The sequence below is a fragment of the Microcebus murinus genome, chromosome 6 (genome assembly GCF_040939455.1).
Source record: "Microcebus murinus isolate Inina chromosome 6, M.murinus_Inina_mat1.0, whole genome shotgun sequence".
NCBI lineage: Eukaryota > Metazoa > Chordata > Mammalia > Primates > Cheirogaleidae > Microcebus > Microcebus murinus.
The window spans coordinates 57,250,395-57,263,693 of NC_134109.1; the positions used below are offsets into that span (position 1 = coordinate 57,250,395).

Here is a 13,299-nt window from a genome sequence, read left to right on the forward strand (position 1 = left end):
TATCCCTTATGAATATAGATGCAAAAATTATCAATATAATCCTAGCAAACTGAATTCAGCTGCACATCAAAGAAATAATCCATCACAACCAACAGAGCTTCACCCCAGAGATGCAAGGATGGTTCAAAATATGCAAATTTATAAATATAATTCACCACATAAATAGAAGTAAAAACAAAAACCATATGATCCTCTCAATAGACACAGAAAAAATAATTGACAAAATTCTGCACCCTTTTATGATAAGAACACTCTTAACAAAATAGGCATAGATGGTACTTTCCTCAAAATTATAAAAGCCATATACAAAAAACCCATAGCCAACATCATACTGAATGAGGAAAAATTGAAAGCATTCCTGCTTAGAACTGGAACCAGACAACTGGAACCTGACTATCACCACTTCTATTCAGCATGGTGCTGGAAGTCCTAGCCAGAGCAATCAGATAAGAGAAGGAAATCAAGGGCATCCAAATGAGAGCAGAGAGGTCAAACTATTGCTCTATGCTAGCGATATAATCTTATATCTAGAAACCCCCAAAGATTCTGCCAAGAGACTCCAGGAATTGATAAATTCATCAAAGTCTCAAATTACAAAATCAATGTACACAAATCAGTAGCATGCATATATACCAACAACAGCCAAGCTAAGAACCAAATCAAAGACTCACTACCTTTCACAATAGCAATAAATAAAATACATAGGAATATATTTAACTAAGGAGGTGAAAGAACTCTACAGGGAGAACTACAAAGCACTGAGAAAGGAAATTGCAGACATAAACAGATGTAAAAACATACCATGCTCATGGATTAGAAGAATTAATATTGTTAAAATGTTTATACTACCCAAAGTGATCTACAGATTCAATGCAATCTCTATTAAAATACCAATCTCATCTTTTATAGATCTAGAAAAAATAATTCTATACTTCATATGGAACCAGAGAAGACCCCATATAGCCAAAGCAACCTTAAGCAAAAAGAAAAAATTGGGAGGCATAAATTTACCAGACTTCAAGTTATACTACAAGGCTATAGTAACCAAAACATGGTATTGGCACAAGAACAGAGACATACACCAATAGATCAGAACAGAGAATGCAGATATAAAACCATTCTCATATTTCTGATCGTTGGCAAAACAAACAAAAACATACACTGGGGAAAAGAATCTCTATTCAATAAATGATGCTGGGAAAATTGGATAGCCACAAGAGAAGACTGAAACAGGATTCAAACCTGTCACCACTCACAAAAAAATAACTCATGATGGATAACAGACTTAACCTATAGCATGAAACTACAAGAAGTCTAGAAAATGTTGGAAAAATTCTTATATACATTGGCCTAGGCAAAGAATTTATGAAGAAGACCCCAAAGGTAACCACAGCAACAACAAAAATAAATAAATGGAACCTGATCAAATTTAAAAGCTCTGCACAACCAAGGAATCTATCATTAGAGAAAATAGACAACCTATAAAATAGGAGAAAATATTTGTATTTCAATAAAAGGCTAATAACTAGAATCTATAAAGTACTCAAGCAAATCAGCAAGAAAAAAATCAAACGACCCCATTAAAAAGTGGGCAAAAGACAGAAACAGAAACTTTTCAAAAAACATGAAAAAATACTCAACATCTCATATCATCAGGGAAATGCAAATCAAAACCACAATGAGATATCATTTAACTCCAGTGAGAATGGCCTTTATCAAAAAGTCCCAAAACAACAAGTACTGATGTAAATGCGGAGAGACAAGAACACTCATACATTGTTGGTGGAACTGCAAACTAGTACAACCTCTATGGAAAGTAGTATGGAGGTACCTCAAAAAACTAAAAGTAGACCTACTATTTCGATCCAGCAATCCTACTACTGGGTATTTACCCAAAGGAAAAAAAGACATTCTATAAAAAAGATACCTGCACTTGAATGTTTATAACAGCACAATTCACAATTGCAAAGATGTGAAAATAACCCAAGTGTCCATCAATACATGAGTGGATTAATAAAATGTAGTATATGTATACCGGGGAGTATTACTCAGCCATAAAAAATGCTGACCTAATACCTCTTATATTAACCTGGATGAAACTGAAAACCATTCTTCTAAGTAAAGTATCACAAGAATAGAAAAACAAGCACCACATGTACTCACCATTAAGTTGGTACTAATCAATAACACAAATGTGTACATATGGAAATAACATTCATGGGAAATCAAGCAGATGGGAAGGGGGGGATTTGAGTAAATTCATACCTAATGGGTACAATGCACATTATCTGGATGATGGGCACACTTACAACTTTGACTCAAATGGTATAAAAGCAATTTGTGTAACCAAAATATTTGTACCCCCATAATATCCTGAAATAGAAAATAAAGGAATATAAAAGAACATTCATAAATTAAAAATGTGCATTGTTCTAAGAAAGGTACCTACTGTGCTTTTGTATCTTAAGGCCAGTACATAAGGCAAGTTTCTACATCCTCCCATCAGTGGAATAAAAATTACAATTGCATTAATAGAAAAAAAAAAAAAGAAGAAAAAAATAAATATATAAATATATATAATGGAAAATGTGCATAAGTTATTAATAATTTTGTAATCATGTAATTAAAAGTAATCTTTTCAAATATTATTTTCATATATCCAGGATAAATTGTAATACTAAAAAAGTTTGTAGTAGATTTTTCAGAATTCCTATAAAAGCTTCTGAAAGGCAAGAGACTTTAAAGCATGCATTCTTAATGGGCCAGTGATCTTGCCCCCAATGGGGTGAAAATGGGTGCTATAGATGGGGAAAGGGGAGGGTGATAAGAGCTTACTCTTTTTTTTGTATAAAGCACAGACATACATAAAGTACCATAAACAGATATATAGCATATCCAGGGTATTACAATTTAATCAAGAGAGGTTATTGGGAGGAAAGGTCTTAAAATTTTCTTTAAAAGGGTGATAATAAAAAAGAAGGCTGAGAAAAACTGACTTAGACAAATTGAATTCTAATCTTTATTAAGAGATAAGAACTTATGCAAGTAACCTGATATCATGGACCCTAAATTTCTTCATGAATAAAATGGAAATTATGACTCTCGCTTGCAGTCGAAGACTTAAATAGGAAACATATGCAAAACACACAGCACAATGCTCAGAATATAGTTACTGCTAAATAAACATTAGGTCCCTTCCCTTTTCTTGTCTGAGGATGCTATAAATTATATATTCTCCACAAAAGAATATGCAAATTCCCAAGGAAAGTAAGACCCAAGGAGAAGTGGGATGAACTCCAAGAGGCAATGACTTTTGTATATGATCCCTGGACCCAAGTGTACCCAAGGATGGTGAAATCTAGTTTAAGATAGTGGGTTTCAGCACCAAATCTGTGACTTTTTGTAAATTGTATAAATGTAACTAAGTTGCTTAACTTTTATGAGCCTCAATTTCCACATGTGTACTCCAGAGTTGTGATGAAGAACAAGTGAAATAATGTACAGTATGTAACTCTCTTTGGGAACTAGGCTACTAAACTAAAGTTACCTTATGGTAGGGTACGGTTCTTGTTAGTACTGTCAAGAAGTGGAGATACGAACCTAGATTATGTACATACTGGGGAAGCAATGGGAAAGAACAAAACCCGCTCCTCTCTAGCATCCAAGAAAAGAATCAAATATTTAAAATCTAAACATCAAAAGGCAGAATGTCTTTGGCAGTTTAAGTTTAGTTTAAAACAAAATTACCAGTGGAACTCTTACCTATCCTTTTGCTCTTCATCTGAAAAGCGATCATTTATGAAAGATGTTCCAAATACTCCAAGTAGGGTATCGTGACCTTTCTTATCAGCAGTGTGATACACTCGAGAAGCCAGGCGCAAGTCAATGGGCAACTCCCGGGATGGGATAGTGGTGCACAGATCATGAAGGTTAGGAGTGGAGTAGTTGTATGGAATTCTGTACCAGAGAAAAGAAAGTGAGCTTCTTTTATCATTTTGTGGTCTTCAGATATAAAATAATTTATATTGACAGTTTAGTTTAAGATCTAAAGAGCATATATTAATGTAAGAGATCGGGATTTGAAACTATAATAATGGTTTATAACAAATATAATATCACAATCTCAGGCCATTGTCCACAACTTTAAACTTGTATCCAACTACCTGCTGAATATCTCAACCTACATGTCCTACAAACACCTCAGAATCAACAGATCTAAGAGCAAACTCGTTACCACCCATCCCTAAACCTTTTTTCTCTGAATTCTGTAATTCAGTCTGGAAACACCATATCTAGCCATCATGCGTTACTCCTTTGCCATTCTGCTTAAATGCTAATGTCCCTAAAGAAGTAAGAAAGTATAGCACAATATTTGTTAACTAGCACTGATAAAACCTTGCATCTAAGTCACATCTTGGCATCTCCCTTCTCACTCTGCTGGACCTTGCCTCTCTCCTGACTTTCCAAAGGAGGGAAGAGGGCACAAAGATCTGGATTCCTAATCCCTGGCACTACTTGCCACCCAATCAACAAATATTTACTGAGCACCTACTATGTGCCAGACTCTGTGCTAGGTGCTTTACATGCATTTTTCTCTAACCCTCACAATGAAGCTATGTTAGAGGCATTATTATTCTTGTTTTGGAGCAGGCTTATTTTGGGTAAGTCACAAAATTAGTGGGTGACTAATAAGATCCAAACACAACGTTGCTGGCTATAAGCCAAATTTCTTGCCTATTAATGACTCCTGCCTGGAAGTGGCCCTTGTCTGGTACTACCATTCCATCCCCACCTCCCAACTAAAGCTATAATCTTACATCAACCAAATGACTTTCTTTTCATCAAATCAAATAAAATCAACTTCAGATCTTTAGATCATATTCTCTTATGACCTCCAAGTCGCAGCTGACAATATTGATGACTCTTCCTGAAACTGCTTTCTCTGTGAGCTTTATTAAGCCTACACTATCCCAGCTTTCCATCTATCTCCCAAACTCTTCAAAATCTGACTTAAGTCACTGGTTTTTCCTTCTCCAGCTTCCAAACTGGGTGTGGTTTCTAAAGCTTAACTTTATTTCCTACATTGGAAAACGCACCTTTGGTGTTTCAGCTATTCCCTCTGCGCTGAGAGCTCCCGTCTCACCCCCAGTAGCACTCTCTCACCTAGATTCTTCATCATGCAGAGCAAAAACATCTTTGACTCCTCTCTCCTTCACCTGCATATTCAGCACAAAACTGAGTTTCTTCCCACACAGAGTTGCTCCAGTGTGCTCCTTCTCCATTCTCACCGCCAGCTCCCCCCAAGACAAGGACCTCATCACCTCAGCCTGCACAGGCAAGGGTTTTCTAGCTGACTTAAGTACTGCACCCTCTGTCTTACCCCCTCTACAAAATTCTACCAGATTGATCTTAAGTTCTACTTTACCCAGCACAATGGTTCTTTCTTGCTACTGCATCTGTCTAACATCCTCTCTCTAAGTTTCAGGGCTCCTGGCATCTGGCCTCACTTCTAGCATAGTGATTAAGAGTGTAGACTCTTGAGTTAGATTGCCTAGGTCCAAATCCTGTTTAAAATTCTCACTTGGTCATAAGCAAGGCAATTAATTTCTCTGTACTGTAGTAAGTTATGAATAACAACATTACCGTGTTTCCCTGAAAATAAGACAGGGTCTTGTATTTATTTTTCCTCAAGAAGACACCCTAGGGCTTATTTTCAGGGATGTGTTATTTTTCCCCTCAAAGCCTCAGCTTGCAGCACTCACAGGATGGCCGGGACCTGACAGAGGGAGCTGACCTTGTTGGTGGGGCTGCCCGCACCTTTCCGGTCACCTCTGGGTTAGTAGCTGTCACAATGGGGCAGATGAGAAGGGCTGCTTGTCTTCTTTACCGCTCCGCAATGAAATGCACGGGTTGTGCAGATACACTGCGTAGCCACACCCATCACTAGGTCTAATTTTCGGGGTAGGGCTTATATTGTGCAAATGCTTAGAAATCCTGCTAGGGCTTATTTTATGGGTAGGTCTTATTTTTGGGGAAACACGGTAGTGCATGCTGGATAAAGTTGCTTTAAGAAAGAAAAGTGAATGCATTCAATGTCTCTCACATGGTAGATGTTAGCTACTGTCATTAGTTTCCAGGACATATCACAGAGCTAGACCTGTCAGTTCCTTCAGTTATAGATTGAATGCTGTCTACCCTTTTGTCCATGTCTAAACATCCTTCAAACAATATCTCAAGAACAGACTTCTCTGCAACTTTATCTTTTTATTTCTTTTTTACAACTGTCTCTTTTCATATATTGTCCTAGTCTTGTGCCACCTATTTTGACCCCTTATCTAGTGGGTTAATACTAGTCTGTCCAATGACTGCTCCATGTGTCGAGGATCACCTCAGAGAATAACATAATATGGAGCATATAGATTTTAGAGTTGGCTGGGCCTGGTTCAGAATTTCAGTTCTAACACTTGCACACTGTATTACTGGCTTCTCTGAAAGCCTACTGAAAAATGAGAATAAAAATCGCTAACTCTTGCTTTGTAAAAATTGATAAAAATAACAGAAATCATTCCTGGTCTATAAGAGGTCTCTCAAGAAATTATGATTTTGTTTTTATTGTTGTTGTTATTAGTTTGTAGTGCACAGCACCTAACCCATTGCTAGGCACAATATATACATTATGGAATCATTAACAGAGAGGGGTTTATGGCATTTCCAAAACACCATAGGGCTTAACAAAAACAGGACTTGAAATTCGTATAAGTTCATGCAAAGAAGGAAAAGCATTTAGAAATGCCTGAGACAAAGAGCCCTAACTGAGGGGTGAAAAGGAGTATCCAGGAAGCCAGAGCTCCAGGCACTCAGGACTCCTAAGAGAGGGCTTTTAAAAAAGAGAAAGAGAGAGAGAAGAGAAAAGGGTGAGCTCTAATGTCAAGCTCACCTATACCATCATTCTGCCTCAGACAGGTCCTAGCTAGTGGAATGTGCTTGAGATTACATTACTGATTTTTATTTTTTCTTAAAAAGTACCACAACCAATCTGAATTTCTAAACTCCCATTGAAGTGTAACAACATAGGTTAGCAAGTGAATCTCCCTTGGTTACTGAGCTAAATAACAATATGCTGCAGTAGATAGCTGAATTCCCAAGAAAACAATTTAATTTGGGGGCCAATCACTGGTGAGAAAATTTAGGTAAAAAAATTGATTAAAGAAAAAGGAGCAGTGAATAAAAGATTTTCAGAAATATTTTTCCAAGATTCTATTTTATTACATAAATTTTTTAAGTGTCATATTTTTATACACTTCATTCTTATTTCTCTCTAACAGGAACTTCTAATTTTGGTTTTAATGAATTAAAATAGGTCTCTCTCTCTATATATATATAAGATCTACAAATATTTTTGGCATGCTCAAGAAAGGCTGTGTGTTTTTATAGCACACTCTCCTTAAACAGGACTATTTGTCATTCTTTGAAACACTAAGACATAAAAAAGAAAAGACTGACTCTGTGTGTGGCCATACTACTTTGCTTAATGCACTAAATGCAAGGGTTTTTAGAAAAAAAAAATCAAGAAGTTTCTGCTCCATTGATAATCTGACAGTAACTATTTATTGAAGTTAAAATACTTGTTGTCTGCTGTCACTATTTGTTTTAATACATAATCTTGCTAACTAAATGAGCTTAAAGCAATGCAGATAAGCAATGGTATGTACAGGGTCACTTAAATGCCAATTTGACTGTTTCATAAACTTTGGAATTCTTTTCCCATGAGTCTATTCTCAGCTACTAAATTGTGAGTAATATCCATTTACAAAGTTTGGGCTGGTCATAAAAAGGTTGTCTTCGGTGTCCAGCACACCTTTCAGTGCCCTAAGCAACAACAAAAGCTAATAATTAAAGCTTCTTTAAACCCCCATTAAGAGTTAAATGAAGAAGAATCTAGAATAAACCAACTCATAAAAACCTAGTGGTATAATAAGAAGAAAATCAGAGTTTCACCAAGGTAAATGGCAAAAGGTAAACCATAATCTAAATTGCACTTACACAGTTATTCAAAATTGTGGTTGTATTCCTGTGTAATAAAGAAACTCCACTAAAAATATGGGTGAGGAGATGAAACATGATAGTACAGAAAAATAAAGCCATCAAAATTATCAAATTTATTGACCTATGGACATTTTGTGTTGGGTTGCCTTTTATTTTATCATAACAAAATTAGTCAGTATAAAAGCAATTAATCCAAATCAGGCATTATAGTGATCAAAAATATCAAATCTTACATGCTAACACTTAGTTTTCTTTAGTCTCACAAAGAGCTACTTTTATTCTAGCTATTGTTATATCATGAAAGTACATTTTTCAAATGGGAAGAAAGAAGCACAGAATATAACATATATATTTCTAACTATAAAATCTGCCACTACTTTTTCTGTGAGAAGGTTTAACTCAGATCTTGTATATCCATTTCTAAAACATTTAGTTTTCCTTTTTAAAATGTATTTCCATGTATCAATGCTACTGAATAACTTATCTTCCAATAATAAAATTTATAAATTTAAGAAGCTTACTTATTATTTAGTTTTGGATCCCAAGGGGGTTTTAAACACTTTCTTGGTCTCGGTGGTGAAATCCCTGATACAGCTTTTCGTATTCGCTTAACTTCTTTTCCTTTTATTTCCAAGAATTCTAATGATTTCACCTTTAAAAAAATATATCACGTGGGTTATTAAGGGAATCTGTAATGTGAAGGCTAGATCGTTCTGTCATATTTAATGATCCATCTAATATTTAAACTCCTGATTTCTATGTATATTTTATAATAGAATATAAATCCTAAAGGTGAGTTGATATTTTCCTCTAAATCCATTCTTAAATTTTTACATATATACCTTCATAATAATAAAAATATTACTACCATATTTATTTACAATATCATTTATTTATCACATTGAAATTATCAAAGAAGAAATATTAAGATTTCTCCCTTCATAAATCTACTCTTCATGATTGGTATTTTTAATAAAACTTATCCTTAGTTTGACATGACCGGTGGTTACAAGCATAAGCTAAAAAGAACTTTAATGCTTTATGTTACTATTTTGAGCAACATTTATCAATTTGTACTTCTTAGAGTTGTACTGCTTTCTATTACTACTGCTTGGGAAAAATAAAATACATTCTGTCTCATAAATAACTGCCTTTTAATCATTATAAGTATTAGGAGTATTGTTTTCCTAGGTTTCCTAGAAAATTGTAACATTCATGGTAATCATTGATGTAAAAATATTTTTCTATGTGGGTTGCTTTATAATTGTTGAGACTAGATTTAAGGAAGAAAGCAAGGAGGCACAATTACCAGAGCAGAGAGATACAGTTAAATGAGTAGCCAGATAAAAGGAAGTTCTTATAAATTAGGTAGAGGGTTTGGGCTTGACACAGTACTAAGAAAAGAGCTATTCCAACTTCTTGGGTAAGAAGTGATGAAGAATAAAAGTTGGAGGAGTACAGTGCATTCCATCTCACCATCCAGTTAATCTTTGAATTTCCTCTACAGTATCTCCACGAAGTAGTCAATACTTGGCTTAAACATGGTCAGGATCAGAGAAGTTAGATACACATAAAGGCAGCCACTTTCTCTTTGAAACTCTTCCAGTTGTTAGAATTTTTGTTTGTTTGTTTGTTTATTATTGAGCCTAACAACTTCCATCCGCCAGTCTCATTTCAAACCTCAAGAACTATATAACAGGCACAATCTAGCTCTCTTCCATTTGACAGATAATTATTTGAATACAGTTGACTCCCCAGGGACTGCTTTTCCTCCAGAGAAACAGCCCCAGTCTCTTCAACTGTACCTTACGTGACGTGGTTTTGAAGTACTATGCTTAGTCATTTAATCATTCTAGAGCTTTATCCAAGATCAATGCATAGACTGCACAAATTGCAACCCTTACTCTTAAAAAAGAAAGTCAGATTTGCAGTTGCTAGTCTGCAGGTCTCGGCACCCCTCCCACAGGTATCAGCTCCCCAAAGCTGCTGCTGACAGGGCACAGCAGGCTTAAACCCATCTATCAGAGCCCATAGGCTCAGATGTCCAAATTAACTCTTAAAGTCTTTTATAGACCTTGAACTTCAAGTTTCTTTTATCAATTCTTCTTCTCCTCTTTCAAAACTAAAGATCATTCTCCTTGTCAGATTTAAGGGAAGCAAAGCATGAGTTTATCAGTTTCCTTTTCTCTTTCTCATGTTTCTGTTTGTTTAAAACCTCAACTTTTTTCCAAAATAAATTAAAGCAGCTCTGTCATCTGTTGTCATCATACTATTCATCCATAATAACAGGGTTATCTTTCTTTTTCTTTCCCCTCTCTTTGCTTCCATCCTAACAAAGAAAATACGTTTTTTTGTTGTTCTTAGCATTATTCATAGGCCTCAACCCATTCGTGACTTCAGCCTTCTTACTATAATTTTATAGCCCCATGCCATTTTTATGTTTATCTATGGGTATCTATTTCTTCTTTCATCTTTTGTAAATTTTTTAGGCTCCAAATGTAATAGATCATTCCTAATTGTTTTATGAGAATTTGAGGGGATTTAGGGCATCTGACACTTCTTGAACATTCTTCCATTTAAAATCTCAGGTCATGTGATCAAATCTCTATTTTTTTTTTATAAACTTTTATTGAAATCTATCTTCCTAAACTGTGCAACAATTCTATGACTAGCTATTGTGTCAGTCATTTCTTCACAGGGCCACTATTTTTTCTAACTTTATTTTGTTGGTCATAACTTAGACCAGACTACTAATACCTTTTTTAATACTAATGAGCTTCTTTTATTTTTTGCTTTAAAATAATTAAGAGAATGATGTTCAAGCTTGTTTGTTCCTTAAGAGTAGTGGTAAATATTTAACTATTAACTCTCCAGAAAAACAACAACAGCAAACCTTCATTTGTAGTCTTTGCCAAATACTATGGGGGTATAAATACTCCCAATACTGCTGATTTCAAGCTAACAATGTAATGTCTCTCAATACAGAGCTGGAAAAAGATGCACACTAGAACATCATAACATAAAATTTCCTTGATACAGATAACAATAAATATAAACATCATACAGAAACAACAGGTGTAAATAATTTCAAGAGCATGGCTGATCAAATGTAGTAAAATATTTAGAAAGAGATGGGTTTTGAATATTTATTACCAATTTTTTATTTTAATAATGCTTTATTTAGCCCAATATGTCCAAAATATTATCTTTTCAATATGTAATTAACATGAAAAGTATTTTTTTTCATTACTGCAAAATATTACAGTAGAAATATTTTGGTTACAGTAGAAAAGCTTTTGGTTAAATGGATGGCCTTTGTTATGATTGAGTCAAGGTTCTAAGTGTGCCCATCACCAAGTTATTTTTTGTTTGTTACTAATGAGCTTATAAGAGTAAAGAGGGCCAATAAGGTAAGGAATGAAGAAATTCTTTACTTTTTTGCTCAACAACACCTTCAGGCATATATCCAAGCAATTGAAGTCCTACATTGTTCCTTTATCACGTCTCTGGCTAGTGCTATTTATTAGCCATGTCAGGAAAGGTCTTCTTGTCCGCTCAATCTGACCTGGGTTGCTGGAGTGTGTTGTTCCTCATTCTTGTGCCAGAGATGCTAGAGACTAACTTTATGGTCTCAAATGTCCATATACAGGGCAAAGTTTATGGATAACAATTGATCTTAAAATGTTAACACAAATAAATAAATAAATAAAAGATTCTTGGTAAAGACTTCGTGGGATAAGTTGCAGGAATACTTCCAGTGCTATTTTTATGGCATTTCTGTTGTGTGTCACAATATCCCACAAGAAAAAACTATAAAATCTTACAGGACATTCTCTTCTCCACCCCTTGAAACATGTCTTATGTTAGTTTAGAGTCCTCTTTCTTAATCCATTTACGAAGTCTCTCTGGTCAAACCATTCTTCATAAAATGCTTCTGAGAAGAATCAAAGTGCAGGCTTCAGAAAAATAGCATGACTGTTGATGGGGTCAGTCACCAACCACAGGGTAAGTCCCTTCTCCCTGAAAGCAGTGATGGATTTTCTCTGGTCAACTCAAAACTTGTGTATCTTCCTTGTTACTTATTGCTGGAAGATCAATAGGCTAGTGTCATACAGAATGAACCTAAGAAAGTAGGGCTTAAGAGGTGAAAAAAAAAATGAAGAAAAACTGGATAATACACTAATCCAAACATAAGGTCACTAGGACCAAGACAAGGATGGAGTAACTGGAAAAGAGAAGGAAAAACATATTGTGTGTGGGAAGGATCTAGGCCTTGGAGACTGACCATATGTGAACAGAAAGGGAAGGAGAAGGTCACAGATAAATCCCAGGTTTCAGACTTGAGAGTCCTGGGCAAAAATTGAAAAACTGGTAATGGCCAGTCAACTTGAGTGAAGCATAGCAGGAACACAGTTATTAGTGGGGATGGGGGGCCTGAAAGTAGAGGGATTGACCAGGAAGGCTGTTTACCCAAGAAGAGACATCTCTCTGAATCAGCCAAGGAGAGAACTGGTGATAATCAAGGTGATATGCTGTGGTTCAAGGAGAAAGGACTGTGAGTTTTTAATACCAATAATAATATATCTATTTTTAAATAAATCATTTAAGTCAAACAGTGACTCTCTCAAATTAAAGTATTAAGTAAATATAGTAGTCCTCCCTTATCCATGGGGCATACGTTCAAAACCCTAAAGTGGATGCCTGAAACCTCAGGTAGTACTGAACCCTATATATATTATATTTTTTCCTACATATAGACATACCTCTAATAAAGTTTAATTTCTAAATTAGGCACTATAACAGATTAACAACAATAGCTAATAATAAAATAGAGCATGATAACAACATACTGTAATAAAAGTTATGTGAATATAGTCTCTCTCAAAATATCTTTCTGTGCTGTATGGTATTTATCTGTTTTCACGCTGCGGTTCACTGCAAGTAACTGAAACTGCAGCAAGCAAAACCACAGATAAAAGGAGACTACTGTAATGGTAGAGTGATATGCAAATATGGTAAAGATTATGAAAATAATACATAATGAATGTATGTATTCATAATGAATGTATGTATGTAAATAATACAAAATGAATCTGGAAAACATTCTCACAATAGGAAATGATTTAAGGATTAGTATAAACCTAAGTGGATAAAGTTATAAACCTAAGGAATAAAGTTATAAAAGTCTTAGTCCTTGGGCTACAGTTCCTAACTCCTTCCAGATGGTAACTAGAAGATTCTTAATCAATTTCT

General features: G+C 35.1%; 1 protein-coding gene across 1 annotated transcript in view; it reads right to left on the reverse strand.

The window, feature by feature from the left end:
* TTC6 (tetratricopeptide repeat domain 6) overlaps positions 1-13,299 on the reverse strand; it is a 181,080-nt gene that overhangs the window by 121,831 nt on the left and 45,950 nt on the right. Inside the window, exons 5-6 of the mRNA XM_076004083.1 lie at positions 8,568-8,698; positions 3,763-3,957 (exon numbers count right to left, since the gene is read on the reverse strand). Of these exons, the coding sequence (XP_075860198.1) occupies positions 3,763-3,957; positions 8,568-8,698 (326 nt within the window). The remainder of the gene's footprint in view (positions 1-3,762; positions 3,958-8,567; positions 8,699-13,299) is intronic.